The sequence below is a fragment of the Agelaius tricolor genome, unplaced genomic scaffold (genome assembly GCF_023055355.1).
Source record: "Agelaius tricolor isolate 1412-34295 unplaced genomic scaffold, bAgeTri1.0.p SCAF_15, whole genome shotgun sequence".
Classification (NCBI taxonomy): domain Eukaryota; kingdom Metazoa; phylum Chordata; class Aves; order Passeriformes; family Icteridae; genus Agelaius; species Agelaius tricolor.
In genome coordinates, this window is record NW_027269275.1 from 19,830,012 (window position 1) to 19,856,410 (window position 26,399).

At 56.7% G+C, this 26,399-nt stretch overlaps 1 protein-coding gene across 1 annotated transcript in view; it reads left to right on the forward strand.

The window, feature by feature from the left end:
* Window positions 1-1,589: 1,589 nt before the first annotated feature.
* The window catches only part of JPH3 (junctophilin 3), a 49,957-nt gene continuing 25,147 nt past the window's right edge, over window positions 1,590-26,399 (forward strand). Inside the window, exons 1-2 of the mRNA XM_071440811.1 lie at window positions 1,590-2,656; window positions 16,812-17,589. Coding sequence (XP_071296912.1) covers window positions 2,275-2,656; window positions 16,812-17,589 — 1,160 coding nt within the window. The 5' untranslated portion in view covers window positions 1,590-2,274. The remainder of the gene's footprint in view (window positions 2,657-16,811; window positions 17,590-26,399) is intronic.

The following is a 26,399-nucleotide window of genomic DNA, read 5'->3' on the forward strand; positions in this document are numbered from 1 at the left end:
AAAAAGGGAGTTTGCAGTTGCCAAAAAATGCAGCACCTGGAGTGTGGGATTTTCAGGGAAGGAAACAATAAAGCCCCCCAGTGTATAATGAGCACAGTTCTTGCATTCAGGACTCGGGGTAGTTTGAAAAGACATTTTCTACTGGAAAGAAATGCTTCAGTGGGAAAATTTCCACCCACTCCAGTTGCATCTCTTCCCTCCAGCTCCCAGAGAGAGAGAGGAAGGTTTTCTTCCAGAGGAGGGTGGTGATGTGTTTCCATGGATGGACAAGAAAATGCATCGAGGGAAGAAAAAAAACCAAAACAACTGAGTGGGAAGACACAGGCTGAAAGTTGCCGGTGGGTGGGCAGTGAGGCAGGTACCGAGCACAGGCAGCCTAAATCCCGCGGGTTTCCATCACCTGCAGTTACACTGTTTGGTTTGTTTTGTTTCTTTTTTTTTTTTCCCTTGGAGTCCTGGCCAGGCTGGATCTGGCTCAAAAGCCCCGCTCCAGTAACGCTGGTTGCGGGATGCAAATCCGAGATTTTGGGGAAGAGCTGAGTTTTTCCTCCATCTCCCAGGTTTTGCTTTATAAGCACTTGTGAGCATCTTTGAAATCGTTCTCCAGCAGAGCTCCCCCTTTAATACTGGTGCGTGAATCCCCTGGAGTATTAACACAAATCCATCGATATTTGCAGGCACACGGACCCGCACACGCATCCCGGTGCCAAAAAAGATTCGGCACGTTCCGATCCAAGGGGATGCACCAGCGGAGCCGGACCCCGCCTGCTCCGGGGGCACAACGCGAGCCTGGGGAGGATTCCAGGAGAGGAAAAAAAAAAAAACCCAGGGAGGAAAAGCCCCGATATGCGCGGAGCGGAGCGCGGAGGGCCTCGCCATGGGCTGGGAGGACCCCGGTGGGATGCGCGGTGCTGGAGGCAGGGGAGCGGCACCCAGCGGATGCGGATCCGGCCCCAGCCCGGAGCGCTGCCCCCAGCCCGGGGCGAAGCACAGCGCGGCCTCTCCATCAATAAACAGCGACCAGCCCGTGCTGCAGCTGCGGCGTGCCCGGGCCGCCACCGAGCGGGCTCTGCCCGGCACCGGAGCCCTTCGGCCCATCCCCGGTGTCCTCCCAGCCACCTGCCCACGGGGGGCTCCGGCGGAGGATGCCGGCCCCTCTCCGCCCCGCTGGGGAGAGCCGGAGGGATAAATAAAAATGCGGGAGCATCCCGGGAGGCTGCGGGGGGCTGCGGCCCGGCTGGGCTGCGAGGCGAAGGCGACGCAGTTCCTGTCTCTTTAAATCCACCCTGAGCCCGGCGCCGGGAGCCGAGGCAGAGCAGAGAGCCCAGGATCCTGCTCATTAACGAGCGGGATTTATCCCCGTAGGGAGCCGCCGAGGCAGGGGTGGGGGAGGCGCGGCGGGGCGAGCCCAGGCCCCCCGAGCGCCCCGCAGCCCCCGGGCTCGCCGCGAGCACCCGCGGGCCGGGATGCGGGCAGGGCCGGGCGCGGCCAGCGCGGCCCCCCGGCACTGAGGTTTGCGGCGCGGGGGAGGCGGCGGGAGGGAGGGAAGGAGGGAGGGGGCGCGGGGCGTGCGCGGTGCGGGAGCGGCCGGGAGCCGTGCGGGAGGGCGGCGGAGGAGGCTCCGCATTGCTGCTGCTGCCGCTGCTGCTGCCGAGCCCCGCGATGCCGCCGCGCCCGCCGCTGCCCCCGGCCCTGCGCCCCAGCCAGCCCGGCCGGCGGCGGGGGGCTCCGCGGGGGCTCTGAGCATCCTCCCCCCGGGGCTGCCCAGCGCTCGCTTTTTCCCTTTTTTTTTTTTTTTTTTTTTTTTCCCCTCTTTCCCTTCTCTTGGCATTTGGCCTCTTTTTTTTTTTTTCTTTTTTTTTTTTTTTTTTCTCCTTTTCCCCCACCCCCGTTCCCTGCCTTGGATGGTTTTTAGGTGGAGTCGTTTGCACCAAAATCCAATAGCTGCTGCTGTTCTTGCTGCTATTTTTTTTTTTTTTTTAATGATCCTGTTTCCACAGCAGGGGAAGAGAGAACTGATCCTCAACATACTCCCAGAGAATGAATAATCACAAGAAACTGGCTTAAGCAGCTCCCTGGATCTGGTGCATGATTTCAATTGAGTTCGATTTGATTTAATTTTTTAAATTTTTATTTATTTCCTTTTCCCCAAGTCATCGTTCACATTTTATTTCCTGCATTTCTTCCTATTATTTTTTTTTCTTCCCCTTTTTTTTTTTTCTTTTTTTTTTTTTTTTTTCACCTTTTGGGAGATTTGCAAACCGAATTACATGCATGTCCAGTGGGGGAAGGTTTAATTTTGACGATGGAGGGTCGTACTGTGGAGGCTGGGAGGACGGAAAGGCTCATGGCCATGGAATCTGTACCGGCCCGAAGGGTCAAGGTGAATATTCGGGCTCCTGGAGTCACGGCTTTGAGGTGCTGGGGGTCTACACTTGGCCCAGTGGCAACACTTACCAGGGCACCTGGGCGCAGGGCAAGCGCCATGGCATTGGCATGGAGAGCAAAGGGAAGTGGGTGTACAAAGGAGAGTGGACCCATGGATTTAAGGGACGGTACGGGGTCCGGGAATGCACTGGAAACGGGGCCAAGTACGAAGGCACCTGGAGCAATGGATTACAGGATGGCTACGGGACAGAGACCTACTCGGATGGAGGTAGGTGATGCATTGATCCCTTCCTGGCTGGGGCAGGTGGGCTGCAGGGTGGTGGGGAGATCCTCCCAGCGGGGTTTGGGTTGGACTCTGGGAGTTTGCAACCTGCTGCCTTGGATCAAGCGATGCTCCCACCCTGCAGGAGAGAAGGAACCGGCCCAGCGTGGCACCAGCCCAGCTCTTTGCCACAGGTAGCCCCAAACGTTCCATGGGGTCTCTGGGCGCTGGGTCCTCCCTCCTTCCTCTCTTCGAGCAGGTTTTTGGGATGTGGAAGGGGCTGTGCTGGTGGGGGGACGCCCAGCTCTGGCCCAGAGGGGTCAGAGCAGGGGGTGGGCCAGGCCTTGGGGACACAACCCAAGTTGCACATGGGATTGGCACTTCTGACTGCACCACTGGAACCTGTAGGATTTGCATGGGAACAACGCGGGGCAGGATGGAGGCGAGTGTGTGTGTGGGGAGGGATCCGGGGTGGATGGGGCAGCTCCAGAGCTGCCAGAGCTCCCAGCCAGGGGTGGGGGGCTCTGCTCCTCCTCCAGCCCCTCCAAAGGCAGCCCCACACTCAGTGATGCCAGGGAAAAGACTTTAATTCAGACAAGAGTCTTACATTCCTAGTTTACGGCTTAATGCTTAGCGTAGGGGCTCAGAGGGATCACCAGAGCTCTTCTCTGCCGTCAACACGGCTTAACGAGATGCTGAGGGGAAACTGGGATTAGAGGAAAAACAAGAAAACCCAATTGGAGCGATCAAACCCAAAAAAATTGCTGGGCTAACAAGCTTTAGGGCTGAACTGGGAGAAACAGCTGGCGCCGTGCTGTAAGTGGCTGTATCATCCTCTCTCCTGGGCTGGGGCTACTTCCACAATGGGAATTGCCACCATAATCCGAGGCAGGCCTACCTGCCAGCAGCTGGGGGGCCCTGGGCTCCGCTGGCCCCTGCTTTTCCCAGGAATGGAGGCCTCCTGAAGCAGCCTCTCGGGTTATTGTTAGGGTGTTATGGTTTTCCATACGGCTCCGGTGAGGAAATCGCAGCGTCGGGGAGCTCCATCGCAGCCTTGCTGAAAGGTGCTGCAAGACCTTGCTCTGGAAAGCCCAGTTTGCTGCTTTGTGGTTGCACAGGGAGGGGAGGTTAAACCTCACCTGCAGCTGCTTTTTTTCTGTGCTCTCGCAGGGAGAGGCGGAACCACCTCGGGATTTTTAATGATCATTTGGTCCGGTTGTTTTTTCCCCGAGAAAAAGAGAGCTGCAACCTTTTGTTTCAGCTGCCTGGAAGGATGCTGAGGACTGAGCTGGGATGTGCCGGGTGTGTGTTTGGAAGCCATGGATAAATCCCAGCAGTCCTTCAGTCAAAAATAAAGCTTGGGCAGGGAATCGTCGCCGTCTCCCACATCCGAGGCGCTCAGGAGGGGCTGTGGGGGGGTTCTGCTTGCTCCCAACGTGGGTGCTGTCTCCTCCTGGCACCCAGCCCCTGCCTGGGAGGTTTGAGGGAGGACAGACAGAAGTCTGGACTAACTACAGGTCTCTGAGGGCTGGGTGTTGCAGGGCTGGCCCTGTCCCTGGCCACGCACGTGCCCCCGCCCCGGCGCACTCCCCATCCTCTGCAGAGCAGCGTTTTTTAGGGAAACCTGGGCAGCATCCCCACCCTGGGGTGGCTTAGCAGCAGTTTCAGCGTTTTCTGAGAAGCTACCAGAAGGAAACAGCTTTTCCTTCCATCTTGTCAGGCCAGCCCGGCTTCCCGGCGCTCGGGGACCCAAAAGCGACGTCGTCGTCGCATGTTTGCGATTTCGGGAGGAGGGAAGAGGAGCAGTGCTGGGAAAGGGCAGGGTCTGTGGCAAAATGCTCCCCCTGGGACTCTGCAAACCTTCCAAGGAGGAAGGAATGCCATGCTGGGGGAATGCAGAGTGCTGGTAACTGTGGATGCTCCTCCACACCAGCTTCCAAGGCCACTTTCACCAACTCAGCTCCCAGCACCCAGAGGCCACATCCCTTTCCCAGTTGCCTGGCTCCATTCTGGGTGGAAACCACCAAAGCTGGGCATCTCCAGCCTTTTTGGACACCAAGCCTTGCTGAACTTTGTGTGTTTGGGTCCCAGAGGCCGCTGTGTGCGGGAGCGGTGGCACCGGGGAGGCAACTGTAGGGAAGGATGTTTCTCATTAATCTATTCCAGTTATTACCTCCAGCAAACTGAAGTACCCAAGAATCCTCGCCCCAGCATCTGTCACTTGCCACCCACAGATAAATATTCATCCCTTGCACATCATTTTTTTTTTAGCTCCCCAGCCCTGGCTTTGGGGATGGGGGCCCTAAACGCGCAGCAATGCTCGGGGAGCCCCAGAACCCAGGGATTTGCTCCAGTTTTCCCATGGCAGGGGGAAGGGCAGCCTCCCCCTGCCCCAGCGCTGTGCTTGGGGGGCCGTTGGTGTCACCGCTGGGTTCTGGCTGTGTTGGGTGTCGGGGATGGCGCTCGGTGGCCGGGGGCTCCCGCCGGCCCCGCAGGCAGCGCTGCCCCCGCGCGCAGCTTGCCGAGCTCACACCTCCCACGCCGCGCCCGCCGCGCGCCCCACGCCGTCCCCCCACGCCCAGCAGCCCCCCACGCCCTTCCCACGTGCTCCCTGACCCCCGGGAGAGCAAATCCTGCTCCCCCGGCCTGGGGGATTGGTGTCCATCCACGCTGCTCTCCCCAGAGCCCACGCGGCCCTGGCACGGCTGGCACGCGGCCCCTGCGCCGTCCCGCTGTCCCCGTGGCCTCGCTCGTTCAGACGTCCCCAGCGCTGCTGGTACAGCCTCATCTTGCTGCCAAAAACCCTCCTGCCCCCCTCCAGAGCACCTGATGTTACATAAAGCGGGCTCCCAAGGATTGCCTTGCTCGGGTGCTGGAGTTGAACACTTGTCTGATTCACCCCAGCTCCGGAGTGGGAGCAGGAATTGCTCCCTTGCTCCGGGGAAAGGAGCTGCATCCACCTGGATCAGCGCCTCTGTGGGGCTGGGGATGCTGGCACTGGGGCTGGGGGACCTGGAGCAGAGGGCTGGGGACCCTCTTCTGATCAGGTCAGGAGATCAGGAGACATCACAGCTGCTTCCTGCCCGGGATACTTTGGGGATCTCAGTGATTTCACCCTGGGGACAGCTGGACTTGTAGCTCCAGCCTTCCTATGGGAATCCTCTGCGTTGGGTTTGGGTTAAGCTGCTGAAACCATCATGGCTTTGGTGGGGGTGAGTGAGGTGGGGTGGCTAAAGGAAGCCTCCAAATCTGTTTTTGCCCTTTCCATCCCTGGCAATGCTGTTTTCCTCTTCCTCCCACCTCTTCCCAGCAGAACAGCTGGGATCCTAAACCAGACAGGGGCTCTGGGATGGGACCAGCCCCATCCTGGGCACCCAGTGCCCAGCATCCCTGAGGGAATGGGACAGGCTGGGGGTGCCTGCTGTGAACCAGCCTCACCCTGTTGCCATCCTGTCCCCATCCTGAATGTCCCACCCTCCCTAAATCCTTGTTTCTCGGGAGGGCTGCCCCGAAAGGGCCGGGCGGTCGCACGGTGCTGTTCATCTTGTGTAATCTCCGTGCCCACTCACCTAAAAATGAATCATCCTTTGATAGGTGAGGGAAATATAATTAGTGTTTGCATTGTTAGCACTGGCTGAGTAGGCAAGTGGGTTTTCTTGGCCCGGGCTGGGAAATATTCCTGCCATGGGGAGAGGGGAGCGGAGCTGCCGGGGTGGGGCCCTGCCAGCCTGTCCTGCTCCATGTCCCACTTTCCCACCCCTGCAGTGACACTGGTGACACCTCTCTCAGCAGGTGCACCAGGAGCTACCCACCAAACGGCTGGGGAGTGGCTGAGGAGGGGAAAAGCATGGAATATTCCCCAAAAGGCAGCATAAAGGGCTGCTCCAGGGGGCATGGAGCAGGAATGCTGGGTGGCACCTGCCTGCCTGGGAAGGGGCTGCATCCCCTCACCTGAGCAGAGCCATGCTTTGGGATGAGCCACTGCCAGCCAGGAGGGTTGGAATGGGACACCTTTAAGGTCCCTTCCACCCATATTCCCATATTGCCAAACCATTCCCATATTCCACAGTGCCAGCAGCCTGGTGCCTCTCCCCAGCCCTACCTTCCCTTGAGCTCCTGCACAGGGAACCCAGGAGAGAGGGCAAATTTCCCTCAGGATCTATTCATAGCACGGATGTCAGAATTACCTTAAAAGTACCAGCTCTCCCTTGTTTTGCTGCCGGGAAGGAATTGTTGATGCACTTCAAACAGTGGGCGGAAACAAGCAAATACAAGAGCACCCTGATCCTCGAGCCTCCCGTTCCTGCAGCACCCAGGCACAGCCAGAGCTGCTCCCAACAGCCCCCCCAGAGCCTGAAAATCAATTTAAAAAGTCAAGATTTTGGTGATGGAGCTTCTCACTGTCTGGGTTGGGTCTAGAAGCTGCTTGCAGTGGTTCCAGGAGAGCAGAACCGGAGACGTCAGGAGCTGCCGAGCACAGAAAAATGAATCAAAATACTAAATGAAGATTCTGACCAGCCTCATTAAAAATAAATGCTATGAACTCATGGTAATTACTTCTCTCACTGGAACATGCTGCTTAGTTTCAGGTACAGCTCAGGACAGAGGAAGAAGGATTTTGACCTCGGAGAAAAGAACATGGGACAGAAATTACCAGACAGGCCTCAGACCCTCACTCCATCTTCCCGAGTCTTTTATCCAGGCTGAGATTCTCCAGGGAGCTGTGCAGGATCCCAGCCTTGGGGAGCCCCTCAAACCCCTCTCCCTGACCCACAGCAGAGGCTGCCTTCAGCCCTGAAGCATGGTGCTCGTGTCATTGCACTGGGGTGGGTTCTCATGGCTTTGAATGCAAATCTCAGGATATTTGCATGTGATTTGATATCCCATGGGGCTCCTCGTGGTTGGGTGACATCTGCTCCTGGAGCTGAACGTTTTTTTTTTTCCCCTTTAGAAGCTCCAGCTTGTGGAATCATGTGATTTTGCAAGATTTTCAGCTTCGGTTTGGAAGCAAGGTTTCCACCCAGGCTATTGCAGAAAAGTCATTCTTCCAGGCTTGGGAAGCAGCAGACAAGAGCTAAAAATGCCTTCTGTTTAAAAATGCCTCGATTTTAAAATGAACCTGATGAATTTTGAATGCTTTGAGTCAGGTAACGCTGACGTAGATGAATGAGCTGTATTAAAGCAGGCACGACTTGGAGATGGAGGAGCTGGGCAGGGTGAGCTTGGGCATGGTCTCTTAGGGGTGAGCTCTGGGCTTTAGCATCTGCCTTGGGAGATTTTTTGTCTCTTTGGGTCTGCTTTTGGCATTGATTGAACTCCTGGGCAAGAAAGGATTCCTTTGCAGGAGTTACAGGAGAGTCCTGATGGTCATTTGCCCTTGGATTCAGCTTGTGAATTGTGTTTAACTCACAATTAAAGTATTTCTAACAAAAAAAAAAAATTAAAAAAAAATCATGAGCTTGCAGAAACCAAAACTTGAAAGGCAAGTGTTTGTATTTTGGGGCTTGATATTGGCTTTTCAAAGACAGATTCTGGCCTATGCATCAAAAATCCTTAAAAATTGCATTGGATGCATGAGCATTCCCTAAGAACAGCCACTGCTTCCCCAACATTATTCCCTGAAGAGGTTCCACTGGCTCTCAGCACACAGCAGAGCATCATGAATTTTCATGAATGAGTGAACAGCCAGAGCAAGGCCCCTCATTTTGCTGATTTCCACAAGAAGATGATCACCACAAAGGTATTATTTCCTGCTCAGGGCATCACCTGGGGCCTGCAAGGTGTTTCCCTGGCAGGAATAAGGGTCTGGAAGTGGCCAGGGCCAGGCTGGAGAGGGTTGGAGCAATCTGGGACAGTGGAAGGTGTCCCTGCCCATGGGATGAGATGAGACTTAAGGTCCCTTCCAAGCCAAACCTCTCTGTGATTCCATGATTTATTTCACAGGGAATAAATAAACCCTGCTCTTGCCTCATCCCACCCCCTGAGCATCTCCCACAGCTGGGGGGATGCAGCCCCCAAACCCTGCAGTGCCCTGAGGCTGGGAGAGGCTGGGACCAGCCCTTGCTCCTGGATCCCTGCTGGGAACAGGAGACATCCCAGAGTTTGGGGCAGGATTAGAGCAGGGGGGATGAAGGGAATCAGCATTAGCCTGATTTCACTCTGCCTTCTGAGAGAGGCACATTGGCCTTAATAAAGGTGCTGAGCAATATCCTGGAGTGGTTTGCATCCCTGGAGATAAAACCTCATCCTGCTTTTGACCCCAGCTGAATCTGCAGGGATTCAGCTGCCCTGGGAAAACCCTGGCCCCATTTCACCAGGGGATGATGGGGATGATGCTTCCTTGACTTTCCCTCCTGACAAGCCCAGCCCTTCCCACTCCCAGGACAGACAATATGAAATATCTTTCTTTGGTTATTTCCTTTTAAAAGTTGTGTTTCCCCTGACTGCAGGACCTGGAGCTTTTAAGAGGAATCACAACTGGCCTGAGAGGCACCATGAGCCCCATCAGAATCACTGAAGCCAAGATTTGATTGTCTTTATTGTGGGTTTTTGATGCCTTTCCTTCAATTCTGGCTGGCAAAGGCACTTCCCAACAGGTTTGGGGAAGCAGGAGATGCAGCAGCAGTGAGAAGAGGGAGGGGATGCTCAGGACAGGCTTGGTTCTTCCTGAGCAACAGAGGAACAGAGGAACAGAGATTTTCCTCTTGAAGCAAATAGCTGAAACCCCTTGGAAAACATTAATTTCCACACAAGATTTCTTTTCTTTAATGTTTTCAGTGAGGGAAGAGCCTTCACCTGCTGCTTGCAGAGTATCCTTGGGCCAGGCAATGAGGACGTTATTGTGTTCTCACATTTGGGATGGGGCTCATTCCCCCCTGAGGAACATTCTTGCCACCTGTGATTTTCCCCAAGGAGAAGGGCTCAGCAGTCCCTGTTCCATGGGATTTCAGCCAGAAATACTTGTGTTGTTATTTGCATCCAGAGGAGGAGGAGGAGCAGGAGGAGCAGGAGGAGGAGGAGGAGGAGTGAGGCTGTGGAAATCCATCTCCTCCTGCAGCCCCCAGCTCCTGCAGAGCTGCTGGCTGTTCCAAACCCATCCCTGCTCCCATCCCTACCCCTCCCAGAGCCATCTCCTTCCAAACCTCAGCCAAACCCAGCACCTCCACTGCTGGATTCCTTTGGATGGAGGCTCCCTCCCTCCACAAGCTGGCCGTGCTGACACAAACTGCAATTCTTTCTTATTTATTTCTATCAGATTTCATTCTGCAGCCAGGCCGGAGCACAGCAGCCCCTGGCAGCCCTCATCCTCCTCATCCTCTCCTCCTTGGCCTCCCTGGCTGCCCAGGCCTGGCTGTGCCCACCCTGTCTGGATGCACCCAGCATTAGCACTATGACTAACACCCATCACGTGCTCCTGCCTGCAGATTAGATTTGCATACTCAAAAATCCATACTTTATTCCTTCCCCTGTGTAAGCAGTTACCAGAGCATATTTTTGGCAAATTAGCAGCCACAGCAGAAGCATCTGACTGTGTTTTCAGCGTGGCTTGGTGCTGGAAAGCCTTGGCAGGGCTGGAGGGGATCGTTTGCTGTGGATTCCCAGTGCCCGTGGTGCTGGGCACAGGCAGTGTCACTGATTCCCACATTCCCAGGTGGGCAGTGCAGGTGGCACCTCCCAGCCATCCCTGCCATGCCTCTGGGGGTTTGGGGCAGGGCTGGGGGGCACAGGGCAGGGCTGGGGGGCACAGGGCAGGGCTGGGCACCCACCCAGCTGGGCACAGGGGACAGCCCAGGAGGGGGCCCTGGCAGAAAATGTGTCCCCACACCCATGCAGGGACCAGGGGCTTGAGGGAGGGCATCTGCCCCTCTGAAGCCCCACCTGAAGAGCTTTTCCAGCTCTGGGCCTTCCCAGTGTGAGAAGGATGTGGAGCTGCTGGAGCAATTCCAGAGGGGAGCACGGGGCTGCTCCAGGGCTGGGACACCTGGGGGTGCTCCCCTGAAGAGGAGAAGCTCCAGGGAGAGCTCAGAGCCCCTAAAGGGGCTCCAGGAGAGCTGGGGAGGGACTGGGGACAAGGGATGGAGGGACAGGACACAGGGAATGGCTCCCACTGCCAGAGGGCAGGGATAGATGGGATATTGGGAATCAGGAATTGTTCCCTGGAGGGTGCTGAGGCCCTGGCACAGGTGCCCAGAGCAGCTGGGGCTGCCCCTGGATCCCTGGCAGTGCCCAAGGCCGGGCTGGACAGGGCTGGGAGCAGCCTGGGATGGTGGAAGGTGTGGGAACAACAGGAATTTTAATTCCCTTCCCACCCAAACCATTCTGGAATTCTGTGCTGCTGTGCTCAGGAGTCCCCACAGGGTCGGGCAGGACATTTGGGGGCACATTTTTCCCATCAGTTCCCTGGGATGGCCAGTGAGGGTGTCCCCATTGTCACAGCCTCAGAGCTGAAGCTGGGTGAGCACCCTCCAGCCTTCTCTTTTCTCCCAGGCTTCTTCCCTTTGGGATGGGTGTTCCTGGGATGATTTGAGTGTGAATCCTCCTGGGCTCTGTGATATTGAGCAGCTGGAAGGGGATATCTGTAAAACTCCCTGCTCTGGTTGGAATTCAAGAGCCCAGCCTAATTATTGCCATCGGACATCTTTAATTAATATGCTGCAGAGGCCAGAGATAAGAGGGGGGCTGAGCACGCCAGGAAGGATCCTCTGTGAGATAAATCAGCAATTTGTAAAACCTAATTACTTTGCCTTGGAAAAGTGGAGGGGCACTTTGGACCACTTCCCCCTCCTGGCTGGGATTTTGGGGAGCTGGGGAAAGCTGCTGGTGCCCAGCACAGCCACTGCACCACTGGCTGTGCCTCAAGGGTGGGACAGAGCTCCTGCCCTTGGCAGCCTCCTGCTCCCATTTTCCAGGCAGAGCTGGGAAGCCCCATCCCTTTTGCTGGTGATTTTATCTAACCTGGGAATACTGACCCAGCATGCTTGGGTTTTAACTCGGTGTTAGGGATGGAGAAGGAATTTTTTCCAAACTTGTCCAAATTTTTTCCAAATCTGTCTTTTTCTGAGGTCGGGTTGTGATAATGTCACATGTGTGGTGTGTCTGCTGCCCTCAAAGTGCTTCACAACATCCCAGATTCCTGCCTGGGTGTCTCCATAGGAGGAGCTGGGAGAGGGCAGGTCTGTGCAAACCTCCTGAGGGCTTTATCTGTGTGTTTGCCAAAGGGTTCATCCTGCAGGACACAGAACGGGCCCTGTGGGTTTGGGAAAAGCCTGGGAGCAGCTGTGAAGCTTCTCCTTAATGGTGTTCCTGGAGTGGGGCCAGAGGGCTCAGCGACCACAAAATGCCAAATCTTGGGTATGGGCAGAGGGGGAAAGAAAATGCAGTCATTCCAACCCAAAAAATCCTTACTTTTATCTCCTTCCAACATCATGGAGCAGGTTTATGTCCAAGTGCATGATCCCACCTCAAGCCAGAGGAAACCCCACGTACCTGAGCAGCCCCACATCCTCCCCTTGGGCAGTTCAAACTCCAGCTGTTCCTGGGGGAGCTCCTTGGGATGTTTATTTGTTATAAAGCTGGATTTCACTGGAATGAGTGCTGCACATCCCCTTTATCCAGTGGCTGGGCTTCACTGTGAGGTTCCACCATCTCTCCATAAGCAGGAAAAGATTCCAGGTGCAGGAAATTCCAGGTGCAGGAAATTCCTCAGTTTGGGACAGCAAGGCCAAACAACCCTTGGTTGTTCCCTCCCAGCCATGGAGAAGAAAGACCTGGTCAGTGAGAGGGAGCAGTCCTGGATCCCCACAGTGCTGCATCCCAGAGGGATGGGCCAGAGCTGGAGATCTCCTCTCCCCTGCCCAGCAAATTCCCCAAAATCTCTTTGGCAGAGGAAGGGAAGTGCACAGGAGGAGTCGCTGTTCCTGCAATGCATCTGATCCTCATGGGAGCTTTGCAAACAGGAGCTGCACCCCAGAGTTCCCCAGCCCACTGAACTGCTGGAATGCTGCTGCCTTATCCCTGTTCCCAGCAGGGAGTTTGGAGGTGCAGGGTCCTGCTCTGCCCCTTCCTGCTTTGCTTTAAGTGCAAACCCAGCCCAGCCCTGATTTGGGGGATTTTGGCATTGTGGGGCCACCAGGAGCTGCCCTGCAGACTCTCAGCTCTATCCCAGGATGGATTTTAGCCCAATGCTGAGGAAGGGCTGCTCCCTGTCATGCTGGAGAATCAGGAATGATGCTCCCCAAGGCAGGGACCTCCTGCTCTCTGCTCTCAGCCCCAAGGATGGGGCTCTGCGCACTCCTCAAGGCCATGGCAATTCCTGCAGGAGTTCTGGAAACAAGCCAGCCCTGCTCCAGGGGGAGGGAGCCAAAAAACCCCAAATTCAGCATTAGGAACACGAGTGAATGTGTCCCACAGCTGAAGTGTTGGACAGCTTGCCCCTTGTCTTCTTTCCATGTTTCCATCAATCCCTGTCTTTCCCATGAGCCTGTTCCCTTTCTTACACCTCAGCAGTTATTTCTGAAATAGGGTTTTTCTCTCCAATCCATCCTTTGGGATGACTCCAGTTGTTTTCTCCTACCTCAGGTTGTGCCCTCTCCTTAGCTCTGCTTGGCATGGACGTGGCCACTTCCTCACCTTTGTCTTGACTTTCCATGTCCAAGGCTTTCCTCTCTCTTTGTCCTTTTTGCCCTGTGCCAAAAGCACCACCCAGCAGTGGGATGGATATTTGTGCCATCTTGGAGGTGTCCACAGGAGTGCCCTGCATGGCTGAGGGAAGAGGGTGGGACCTTTTCCTCCCCAGGGTTCTCCTCCATCAGGGTGGCTTTGGCTCTCCTCTGGCTTGGGCAGTACAAGGGGTTTGTGGCCAGGATTGCCTTGGGTTGCTCCCTGCCTCCCATCCCATCCCAACCCATCCCATCCCATCCCATCCCACCCCATCCCATCCCATCCCATCCCATCCCATCCCATCCCACCCCATCCCATCCCATCCCATCCCATCCCATCCCATCCCATCCCATCCCAGTGAGGTGCTCACAACCAAAATCCTTGGAATTCTCCCTTCAGCACCTCAGCAGATGATTCTGTTCTGTCAGAAATGCTCATTCCAGCCCTCCCAGCCCCACCTGCCAGATTCCTGCTGCACCTTCCCTTTCCATTCCCCAGCCTGGAGCAGCTGCAGCCGGCCCATCCCGGCACGTGAAGGGGAATATTGTGAAATCCTGATTCCTCTGCAGGGACAAGGAGGCTCTGGGCTCCTTGTGAGACCAAGCCTTGTGCAGAAATGTGCAAATGCTGGGGCAGAGGTTAAGCTGAGCAGGGCTCAGGGAGGAGGTGGCTCAGCAATGCAGATCAGGTGGCTCTGGAGCCTCCCACGATCCATGGCCAAATCCTGGAGATCCAGGGTTTGAGACATCATGAGGTCAGGGAAGGAAGGAGCTCTGCTGGCTGAGGAAGGGCTCAGCTCCCTGACAGGAAGCTCTTTGATCTGCTGGTGGCCATGAAGCTGCCCAGATGTCTTGGTGGCTGCTGGGGACACGAGCGTGGCCTCTGAGGCAATCCCTGGGGATAATCCCTGCAGGGAAGGAATGACACCCTCAAAAGCAGAGCTGGGACCTCTGGGGCAATCCCTGGGGATAATCCCTGCTGCTGCCCCTGCAGGGAAGGAATGACACCCACAAAAGCAGAGCTGGGTTGGGGGTTGCTCCACAGTGCTGGGACAGGACAAGCAGGATGGAGTGGCTGAAAATCCCCCTTGCCAAGGAGATGCCAAGACTGCCCCTGGCAGCTGTGCCATTCCAGGAGCAGGTTGGGAGCCAGGCAGGGATGGGATGGCAGCATCCTGAGCACCTCAGCCTGGCTGGGGACAGGCACAGCTGCAGCTCTGACCTGCTGTGACCAATTTTCCACAAGTGCTCCAGCCCACAGCAGTTTGTTCTGCTCCCTGCCAGTCCCTCAGGCTTCAGCACGGGGCTGTGATCCTTCAGCTGCTCCAGCTGAATCCAGGGAGGGTTTTCAGCTGCACGTTTGCCCGGAGATGAGGAGGCTGAGGGACCTGTGTGGGGTCAGGGCTGGAGTGAAGGGATTCAGCCAAGGGAAAGGGAGATCAGGGTTTGGGCAGGGTGGGATCTGGTGGATCTCATGCAGGATGTGTTCCCCTGTGCCCCTGCCCACACTGGCATCTTTCCCTGAAACCCCCTGAATCCATCTCCAGGGCAGCAGGAGCACGGTCTGAGGACATCCTGGGGGTGCCTTGGCAGGGGAATTTGGGGCTCTGGGGGGGAATCTTTCCCCAAGCTGCTCCATTGTCCTGCTGAGATAGTCTGGGATGGAGCCAGAAAGGGAAGAGAGGTGCTGCCAGGTGCCCAGGGAATGCAGGGACACCTTGGCAGGCTCTCCCCTGCCACAGCCACCATCCCAGGCCTGGGGAGGGCTGTGGGTGCATGGCACTGGTTGCTCCTCATTCTTGGGGACACCACAGGGGACAAGGCAGGCTCACTGCTCAAAGCCCCCCACAGGACATGTCTGCTGTGTCCCCTGAGCTGCATCTCACAGGTTGTGCCCCATCCTTCTCCCTGTCACCACCTCCTCTCCCTGCCCTGCCGGTGCCTGCCCTAATCCCGGTGCTAATCCTATAAACCCTCAGTAAATCCTGCCTGCCCCTGCCTCCCCATGTCCCTTCTCCAGGGCAGGTTCTGTGGGGCCCCCAGCTTGGGCCTGCTGGTTTTTTGGGGTGCACAAAGCTGCCACCCCAATAATGCAATGTCATTGGAGCATAGGGAAGGATGCTCACATCCTGGGGGATTTGTTCAAAGCTGCACTGGCAGCTAAAAGACAATTGAAGAACCTCAAAATACACCCCAGAATGTGGCCAGGGGCTGGTTTCACACTCTGGGGAAGGAGTTCCTGCAGATGCTCAGCATGAGCTGCTCCAGCCCAGGTCCCTTCTCCACTGCTGTGCCCCAGGACTGGGCAGGGAAATTCCTCAGGGAGGGCTGGGGTAGGACTGGCCCCATTCACACAGGGTTCACTATTTCAGCAGGTCTGGGTGTGTGGGAGCAGGGCTGGCACAAAGGGAGGTCCCACTGCTGTGAGGTGCTGTCTGTGCCCATCCCAGCTCTTCACATCCCGGGGCTGGCGCTGCTCACAGCATCCAGCAGCTCCAGGGCCCAGCTCAGAGCCATCCTCGGGCTCCTCAGTCTGCCCCAGCAGGGCTCACAGTGCATCACTGCATCTCGAGCTGCTCTGGAGAAGATTAAGCCGACCTAAGAATAAAAACAAGCCCTGCAGTTCAATGGGCTGGGATAAGGCCTGGAATTGTGCCAACCTCCGAGCTCCAGGAGGGGATGGGATTAGGAGCCCTGAGCAGATTACCACCCACCCCACATTTCGGTGCACAGGGAGGGTGCTGAGGTCCAGCTGTGCCCCCTGGGCTGGGTGGGCTCCTTGTCCCTCTGTTCCCAATGCTGTGGTGGAGCCCTGTGTGTGTTTCGTGCCACCAACAACCAGTTAAGAAACTCCAGGAAGTGCCCACGCAAATGTGGGAGCTCCAACAGGGGCACAATTCCAAGGGGAATATCCAAATGGATCTTTCCCCGTGAGGCCTTTATTTCTATGGAGCTGCTGCCTTCCTCAGCACACCGGATGAAGGCTCTGTGTGTATAAATAAATGTATTGTTATACATTATCCATCCCCTGTGAGATGCCAGCAGCGTGGACAGGATCATAGTGTGCTCCTGGATAACCATTCCCCCATTCCACAGCCCCGCTCCCTCCCCTTCACGTTAGGGATTGATCCAAGGGGCAGTTCCTTGATGCCTTGGCTGGTTTCTAACACCCCATGCTGCAGCTGGAGTGCAAGCCTGCAGTCTGGAATGTTCTGCCTGGGAAGGTGGTGGAGTCACCATCCCTGGGTGTGTTTAACAAAGCCTGGATGTGGCACTGGGTGCCAGGGTTTAGTTGAGGTGTCAGGGCTGGGTGGGACTCAATGATTTTTGAGGTCTCTTCCAACCTGGTCATTCTGTGGCTCCAATTCATTTTCCCTCCACAACCTGACATTGCAATCCCCATCCTGGAGCTGGGACCGGCATCCCAGAACTTCAAAGGTCTCCCAGAGAAGTTTGATGCCACGACCTCCCCCTTCCTTTTCCCTTTTGTCTCCTCTCCGCAGGGACATACCAGGGCCAGTGGGTCGGGGGGATGCGCCAGGGTTACGGCGTCCGGCAGAGCGTTCCCTACGGCATGGCTGCGGTCATCAGGTCACCCCTGAGGACGTCCATCAACTCCCTGCGCAGCGAGCACACCAACGGCACGGCGCTGCACCCCGACGCCTCGCCCGCCGTGGCCGGCAGCCCCGCCGTGTCCCGCGGCGGCTTCGTCCTCATGGCGCACAGCGACGCCGAGATCCTCAAGAGCAAGAAGAAGGGAATCTTCCGGCGCTCGCTGCTGAGCGGGCTCAAGCTCCGCAAGTCCGAGTCCAAGAGCTCCTTGGCCAGCCAGCGGAGCAAGCAGAGCTCGTTCCGCAGCGAGGCCGGCATGAGCACGGTCAGCTCCACCGCCAGCGACATCAACTCCACCATCAGCCTGGGCGAGGGCGAGGCCGAGCTCTCGGTCATCGAGGATGACATCGACGCCACCACCACCGAGATCTACGTGGGCGAGTGGAAGAACGACAAGCGCTCGGGCTCGGGCGTGAGCCAGCGCTCGGACGGGCTCAAGTACGAGGGCGAGTGGGCCAACAACAAGCGCCACGGCTACGGCTGCATGACCTTCCCCGACGGCACCAAGGAGGAGGGCAAGTACAAGCAGAACATCCTGGTCAGCGGCAAGAGGAAGAACCTGATCCCGCTGCGCGCCAGCAAGATCCGGGAGAAGGTGGATCGGGCCGTGGAGGCGGCCGAGAGGGCGGCCACCATCGCCAAGCAGAAAGCGGAGATTGCGGCGTCCAGGTAAGGGGGTTCCTGCCCATCCCGGTGTGTCTGAGCTGGGATCCCGCCCTGGGAACTGGGGATAAATGGGTGAGAGGTTTTGTTGTAGTAGAGAGTTTTTTGTAGAGAGTTTTTTGCTCGTGGTGGGAATCTGGAGGTTGGTGTTACGTGGATCTCACGGCAGCCTTGAGGTTGCCCAAGCCTTGGAGCTGTTCAAAACAGGGTGGATCCAAGCCCAGTTGTCCCTCTGGTAATTCCCAGTGGACTGGGGATGCACAACCTCCCCAGCTGAGGCAGAGAGGCCATGCAGGGTCACCAGAGCAGGGCAACCTGAGCAGGGTGGGTGGCACCTTGGTGGCTGTCACAGGCTGAGTGCTGTCACTTAGAGGGTGCTGGGTTATTAATCCCATTTTTCCCACTCCTCTTGGATAAGCAGAAGAGCTCCTGAGTTTGCCCGATTCCTCTGCCTGACTCACAGCCAAGAGGAACCATCCCAGGGCTGGCCTGTGCTGGGAGGTTTCCCAGCTATTTCCATTCTCAAAAGGGTTTTTGAGTAGAAAACCAGTCAAATATGTGGCTTCAGGCCTGGGGAGGCTCTGCTGGAAAACAGCAGATCTGGGTGCCCTACAATGCCCCTTCTCCCTGGGCAGCCCTCGTGGAACTGCTCAGAGATCCAGAGCTGGGATCTGCTGAAAACCAGCAGGAGGGAAGGGGAAAATGAGCCACGTCTAATTTAAACTGAAAGAAGGTCCCAGCTCAAAGCAGGGCCAGCTCAAGCACCCTGTAGCTGGCTCCCAAAAGGCACCTGGAGCTCTGTGCCTTGCAGGGAGCTCCCAGACCAGCAGTGAGGCGAGGAGGAAAAGCTCCTCTGGAGAATTCAGGGCTCTTTGTATCACATTTTGGGGTGGTTTATTAGAGCATGTCATTCCTTTCTGTTTTCTGAACAAGAGCTATATTTAGCAGCCAGGCTGGGAAAAAAGGGCTGGGGTTAGGGGAAAAACCCAGGTACCTCCTCAGCCTCCTGTGCTGGATTAATTGTTGGGCCTGGAATATTTGTATGCAGAGTCACACTTGAAATCTTTATCAGCACGTCTGCCAAGGGCTTATCTGCAATATGAATGAGCCTCCCGGGCCTGCTTTGGGAGCACATTTGGGCTTGATGATGTTTTCGAGCTGATGGTTGGGAAAAAAAAATGGAAAATCCCACTAGAATGGCAGGTAGGAAGCAGACTGCAGAGCAGTGGGAAGGCCAGATCTTCCCCTGTGGTCTGGGGATGGATGGCAATGCCTCGAAAGGCTGCAATCCTGGAAATGTGGAGCTCCAGTGTGCTGGGGGATGGATGCTGGAAATGTGGAGCTCCAGTGAGCTGGGGGATGGATGCTGGAAATGTGGAGCTCCAGTGAGCTGGGGGATGGATCCTGGAAATGTGGAACTCCAATGTGCTGGGGGATGGATGCTGGAAATGTGGAGCTCCAGTGAGCTGGGGGATGGATGCTGGAAATGTGGAGCTCCAGTGTGCTGGGGGATGGATGCTGGAAATGTGGAGCTCCAGTGAGCTGGGGGATGGATGCTGGAAATGTGGAGCTCCAGTGAGCTGGGGGATGGATGCTGGAAATGTGGAGCTCCAGTGAGCCATGGGATGCTGGGTCTGAGAACCTGAGCATCCTCAATCCCCCAGTGGTGATGATCTTGGACCATCATGAGAGTGGGATTGGAAGAGATGCTTAATGAGCTCTTGACATGTAATATTCCACCTCTAATTATGGGGGAGAAGGGGAAAAAATCGAGTCAGGAATGCCAGTTGTGAGCAGCTCCCTGCCCTCCCAGGGAGGCTGGGGAGTGGAGGGTGGAGGATGGAGAGTGGAGATGGATGGGATTAGGTGGGTCCAGGGAAGGATTCCTTCCCAATATCCCATGTAAATCTCTGCTCTTTTACCTTAAACCGCTTTGTCTGAAACCTCCAATCCCTCAGCTCGAGCTCTCCCCCCTCCTGAGGCTTTTGGCAGAGTCCCTGAGCCTGCAGAACCAGAGCAGAGCAAGGTTTTACAGACTGAGATCCAGCTGGAAAAGCTTTCTTATTAATCTTAGTCCGATTTAATTTTAAAGCTTCCTAATGAAGGAAGCCTCCCCTGCAGTGCCCACACCAAACTGCATCGTCCAAATGCCACAAAGCAGAGCTGGGGGAGAATCCTGGGGCTCATTCCCGAGGTTTTGGGGCTCAGGGGTGGAATATCCCCCCTCTAATGCCAACAAGAAACTCCAATTTCCCAGCACCTGGTGTGGCTGTGTGTGTGTATTCTTTTCTGTCTGAGTTCACTCTGCAGCCTTTCCCTTGGTGGGGGAAAAAAAAAAAAATATGTGCCCACCCACGGCTTTCATTAAATTTGTAAGAATTCAGTATTTTTGAAAACTCTGCCGCTCTGTCAGATTTGGTTGGAATTGGCCAACACGTTCAAAAGTTATTAGTGTGGGAGTGATGGCATATAGATATATAAACAGCACAATCACAGGAGTGAGCCCCATTTCCTGAGGAAAGTAGGCTAAAAACAGTGTGCTGGAGACAAGTAAATTGCTTTCCTAAAGTTGGTGGAGTGTGAGCAGAGCACCGTGATATCTGCACCTTTAGGGGATTTCTTTTAGGCTTGAGAGGAGATTCTCCTAAATGTTCTTTGCTGTAATTTAAATGGGAGAGCACAAAGTTCCCTCTGATTCTCTGGAATTGTTCAGGTGAAGTGAGCAGGGAGGAAGGGATGTGGATGAGGGTGAGGAACTGCTGTTGGTAGCAGCTGGAGAAAGTTTGGAGCAGCCCAGGACAGGGAAGTGTCCCTGCCCACGGCAGGGGTGGCACTGGATGAACTCTAAGGTCCCTTCTAACCCAAATCTTTCCATGATTCCATGACAGTTTTCAGAGGGGGACAAGGAGGGAGCTCTTCCCCAGCCTGTTTAAAGGGAATGTTCAGGGTGTTCTCTGAGTGCTCTGGGAGATCTTCATTCCCTCTCCAATCAGCCAAGAGCCTGCACTCTTTCTGCTGCCACCCTGGAAGGATGAGGGATGCACTGGACACCCCGGGCCCCATCTCATTAGTGCTAATTGACACCTCAGGCAAATTATCTGTAGGCTCTGGTGCGTCATCATCCACTAAAATAAAATATCCAGGTAACAAAGGTGGGCCAGGGAGCTGAGCCCAGCCCCTGGTTTTTGGCACAGCCGCCTGCTGGGAGGGATGGGTGCACAGGGAACGTCAGGGGAGATCAGGGCTGACTCCAGCTCTCCAGGATGGGTGATGGCAGCTCAAAGAGACCCTTCATCTATCCTGCTTCCATAGTTCAGGGGTTTGTAACAAGTGTAACCCCATTTCAGGGGTTTGTAATTAGTGGCTGGGCTGGTTATGGAGGAGCAACCATCCCTGGTTGAGTCCCAGGAATGGGAGGCACGTGGCAAACACTTCACTCCTCTCCAGCATGGGGGATCTGCTGCCCAGCACCTTAAATGAGAATTCCTGGGAGCAGCCAGTGCCCTGGCTCCCAGAGGGAATGCTGCTCCCAGGTCACTCCTAAGTAATGCTCTCCCTGGCATAATTATAGCCCAGCCTTGCACCAGCCAGGAGAAAAATATAATTAAAGCTCCAGAGTCTCAGGAGGAGCTGGGCCACAAATTAGCACAGTGTCACTCAACTCCAGCCAGGGAAACTGGAGGGAAATAGGAAAAGGAAGGAAATAAAGACAACCTGGCAGTGAGGAGGGGAGAAGGGGGATGCTTGGACTCAGCCTGGACGCTCCCTGAGGATGCTGCAGCCAGGACTGAGGTCGAGCAGCAAAGTGCAGGAGGTTCTTAGAGCCAAACAGGCATTTTTGTGAGAAAAATGAGAAAAATGAAAACACAGCTCAGGCAAACCCAGAGAAAAGCAGAGCTGCTTCAGCCCTGATCTGACAGTCACAGGAGTCTGTAAAATAATGCATGTGAAAGTGTATTTGTGTTCAGTAATGTCCCCACCGGCCCTCCCCAGCCCCGGTAATGTCCCCACCGCCTGTCCCCAGCCCCTGTAATGTCCCCACTGGCTCTCCCCAGCCCCGGTAATGTCCCCACCGGCTCTCCCGGCCCCAGTAATGTCCCCACTGGCTGTCCCCAGCCCCGGTAATGTCCCCACCGGCTGTCCCAGCCCCGGTAATGTCCCCACTGGCTCTCCCCAGCCCCGGTAATGTCCCCACCGTCTGTCCCCAGCCCCGGTAATGTCCCCACTGGCTCTCCCCAGCCCCGGTAATGTCCCCACCGCCTGTCCCCAGCCCCGGTAATGTCCCCACCGGCTGTCCCAGCCCTGGTAATGTCCCCACTGGCTCTCCCCAGCCCCGGTAATGTCCCCACCGGCTCTCCCGGCCCCAGTAATGTCCCCACCGGCTGTCCCCAGCCCCGGTAATGTCCCCACCGGCTGTCCCCAGCCCCGGTAATGTCCCCACCGGCTCTCCCGACCCCGGTAATGTCCCCACCGCCTGTCCCCAGCCCCGGTAATGTCCCCACCGGCTCTCCCCAGCCCCTGTAATGTCCCCACTGGCTCTCCCCAGCCCCGGTAATGTCCCCGCCAGCTCTCCCGGCCCCGGTGATGCTGCTGCTTAATGCTGTGCCGGGCCTGAGCCCGCAGCTCTGCCATTGTCTGGGCTGCCTTTGATTTCGGGCTGCTGCTGCTGCTCTTTGGGTGCCTGGGGGTGCTGACCTCAATCCTGCCTCGTGCTGCCCCAGGGGCTCCTGCTGAGGATGGAGAGGGACAAGGAGGAGGAAGAGGAAGAGGAGGGGTGGGGGTTAAGGGCCCCAAAAGGGTTTTGTGTCCCCTTCCCTGGGCCAGGACAGCAGGGACACACAAAGCCAGGATGGGGCAGAGCTGAGCTGGCTGCAGGGATGGGCTGAGCTGATGCCCAGGTGGGGCAGGGACTCTCACCAGCTCCTCTCTGGGAAATTTTGAGTCCACTGAGGATTCCTCTGCTCATGGCCCTTTGGAGAAGCGCTGCTGCTCCCTTCTGAGGCCCTGCCAGCAGCTGGAGCTGGGGATTTGCAGGAGTCACCTCAGCCCATGAGCTGGGCCCTGATGGGGTCACTGAGGGCATTGCCAGGATTCCCCAGGCCTCGTGTGGGGTGAGTGCGCTCCCTCCATCCCTTCCTGGTCTCTGCTCCATCCTTTCCTTGAGGGATACCAAGGGTCAGGGAGGGACCCCTCAGAGGGTGGATGGAGGTGGCTCCAAGGATGGCAGCAGCTGGGGCAGGAGGTGATTCTGCTCTCAGCACCTTCTCCTTGTTCCCCCAGCCCTCTCTGCCCCAAACCTCCCCTGTGCAACCCAAGAGGAGCAGGGCCTGGGCTGGCAGCCTCCACCGGGCTCTGCTGCTGCTGCTGGAGCTGAGCTTTCCCTCCTTCCCTGCCACTTCCCTGCCTCCTCCCTCCCGCTCCTGCCAGGGCTCAGGGGATGCCATTAGGATCGCTGCTGCTGGGGGTGTGTCCCCCGAGCCGGGATGACAAGGACACCTGTGGCTCCCGGCAGGCGCATTCCCACCTCCAGCCCGGCTCTGCCATCCCGGAGTGTCCCGTTTATCCCTCCCTCCCTCCGTCCCTGCCCTCGGGCGGCTCCTGCGGGATGCGATGCGATGTGAGCACCGTGACTGTGGACGTGCTCCGGCCATGACAATTTAATAACTTCCTGCTCAGACGGGATTTGCAGCCTTAAGCCCTTTTGTGGCCGTGTCAAAAGTCAGGAGCAGCCTCCGGGTTTGTGCAGGGCCAGCTCGGTGTGTCCCCAACAGCCACCCCACCCCGGGGTGCAGCTCCAGGGCAGGGCCAGGCTGGACAATGAATCCCTTTGGTAGGGATGAGGATTTGCGAGGAAATCCAGCTGGGAAAACCTCAGCAGGGTCATTTGTACTCCTGGCAGAGCAGCTCAGTGGGGTTTTGGTTTTCATTGCCCTCCCATCCCTCACCCACTCCTCTGACCCCAGCTTGGCCATTCCCACCCCTTCCCTCTCCAGCGAGCTGAACATGAGCCAGAACATCCCAAATCCACGGCCCGGGTGTGTGACAAACATTCCCAAAACCATTCCCAGCTTTGCTGGGCTGGCACAGACATTCCAGCCCGTCGGATTCTCACTGTCCCCGTGGCTCTGTCCCTGTCCCCGCCAGCAGAGACCTCCCAAACGCGGTGCTCTGTGACAGCCCCACAGCCGAGCACAGCTGGAGGCACGGCTCAGCCAGAGAACGGAGCAGGAGAGGGGGTTTGGGGTGCAGGAGGGGATTTGGGATGCAGGAGGGGATTTGGGATGCAGGAGGGGCATTTGGGATACAGGAGGGACGGTTTAGCCAGAGAACGGAGCAGGAAAGGGGACTTGAGATGCAGGAGGAGCGGCTCAGCCAGAGAATGGAGCAGGAGAGGGGGTTTGGGATGCAGGAGGGGATTTGGGATGCAGGAGGGGTATTTGGGATGCAGGAGGAGCGGCTCAGCCAGAGAACGGAGCAGGAGAGGGGGTTTGGGATGCAGGAGAGGGCATTTGGGATGCAGGAGGGGTATTTGGGATGCAGGAGGGGTATTTGGGATGCAGAAGGAGCGGCTCAGCCAGAGAATGGAGCAGGAGAGGGGGTTTGGGATGAAGGAGAGGGCATTTGGGATGCAGGAGGGGCACTTGGGATGCAGGAGGGGCATTTGGGGTGCAGGAGGAGCGGCTTAGCCAGAGAACGGAGCAGGAAAAGAGATTTGGGATGCCGGAGGGATGGCTCAGCCAGAGAACGGAGCAGGAGAGGGGATTTGGGATGCAGGAGGGGATTTGGGATGCAGGAGGAGCGGCTCAGCCAGAGAACGGAGCAGGAGAGGGGGTTTGGGATGCAGGAGGGCAGAGCCGGGATGGGGAGCGGTGCCAGCAGCGGTCACCTGTGCGGGGACAGCAGATGGAGGGGACAGGGAGGGTGGCACGGGCTGGCAGGGGAGGACGGGAGGTGACTCAGGGCTGGCAGGCAGCGCTGCCATGGGAGGGAAGGGGCTGCCCCGGAGCGCCGGGCAGAGGCGGGGGCAGCGCGGGGAAAGGAGAAGCTGCCGGCTCCTCTTCCTCCTCCTCCTCCTCCTCCTCCTCCTCCTCCCTGGCATCGCAGTGCGGATCATCCGAATTCATTTAATCCAGCCCTTCCCGGAGGGGAGCGGGACCATTCCAGCCCCCGGAGATCCCCCAGGAACCTCCCGCCTGCCCGGCACAAAGTGATGGAGCCTCTCGCTGTTGCTTTGGGTGGAACAGCCCTTCATCACACGGGGAGGGAAAGCAAAATACACCAAGAACAGCCACACAAACCCAGCAGCCCCTGCTTTTCGTTGATGCTGTTTTTCCTTTTCCTTTCTGCTGTTTTTCCTTTTCCTGCTCAAGGAAACTGCAGCGCTGCTTTTCCCCGGGATTTTGTGCAGGGAAGGAGAGATCCCTCCCCTGGCAGCTGCTGTCCTGTCCATCCTCATCCTCACCCTCGCAGGGGTGGGAGGATGCTGGGACACCCAGCCCCACGGCCGGACCGAGCCCACCCCTCCCTCTCCAAACCCCCCAGCCGTGTCCCTGCCGTGTCCCAGGGATGCTGCATCCCAAAATTTGAGGGTGGAGAAGAACCCAGGGGAAGGGCTGGGGTCTCTGTGCTGCTTTCCCAGCTGGTGAGAGAGGTCTCTGTGCTTTTTTCTTCTCCCAGCTCCCATTTTGGGTTTCCTGGTTGTGCTCCCACCCTCTTCCCTTCAGCAACATCCCCAACATCCCATCCTTGTCCCTCCCCACACCCTTTCCTCCCCAGGGAGAGGCAAAATTAATATCAGGAGGAAAACACAGAGCTGAGCCAAATTATTCTTTTCCTTGCTGGTTTTCCTTGCTGGTTTTCCTTGCTGGTTTTCCTCACTGGTTTTCCTTCCCCCGAGTTTGGGATGCTGGGGGCAGCACAGGGAACAGGGCTGGGCTATTCCAGGCTCTCCTCTCTCTTATTCAGATTTGAAAAGCCCCAAGCAATGAGGTTTCTGTCACCTCCTCCCCACAGGACAAATGACATGCTGTCCTGACTTCCTAATCCAGGAAATTAAAGGATTTGACTGTAGACCCCGCTAAGCAAATTTCCCCCCTGAAAATCCCAGGGGGATTTAACCCATGGATCTGACTGATTATCCCTTTAGAGTTGTGACTAAGAAAGTCACAACTCTAGATGGGGGCAGGAAAAGTGAGATTTTGGGGGGTGCAGCTGATTTTGGGGCTCAAAGCCCCCTGCAGGCAGCTGGGATGAGGGAAGTGGCTGGTGCTGGGTGGGCTCTGGAGTGTGAGGCAGGCAGGAGCTGCTCCTTGCTGTGGCAATGGGGAGGATTTCTTCTTTTTCTCCCCACAGTCACCAGGGCTGGGGCCACCACTTGCCCCACAAAGGGGTGACAGAGCCCTGGGGACACCTCCAGCCCCTCTCCCTCCTGCCTGAACCCACCAGGGCTGGGCAGGTGAGGGGGACTGGGGGATTTGTGCCCCAGGAAGGCAAAGCGGAGAGAGGCCAGACCTCAGGGGGGACAGTGGCCTCAAAGCCACCCTTTGCCAAGGCCAGTCCTGGTGTTCTCACTCACCTGCCTCCTGCAGAGCTCCACTCCAAGTGACAGATGGCCAGGGATGAGGCTCCCTCTCCAGATGTTGATTTTCTGGCCAGCTGTAGATAACACCCAGGGCATCATCTCCCTGCAAAGCCCATCAGCTCTGTCCTTGCTGGGGGCACAAAGTTAAAAGGAAGGGAAATGCAGGAATCTGCCTGGCCCTGCTTATTCCATGTGTTCCTTGGCCAGGGAGATGCTGGGAGCATCCTGGTGCCAG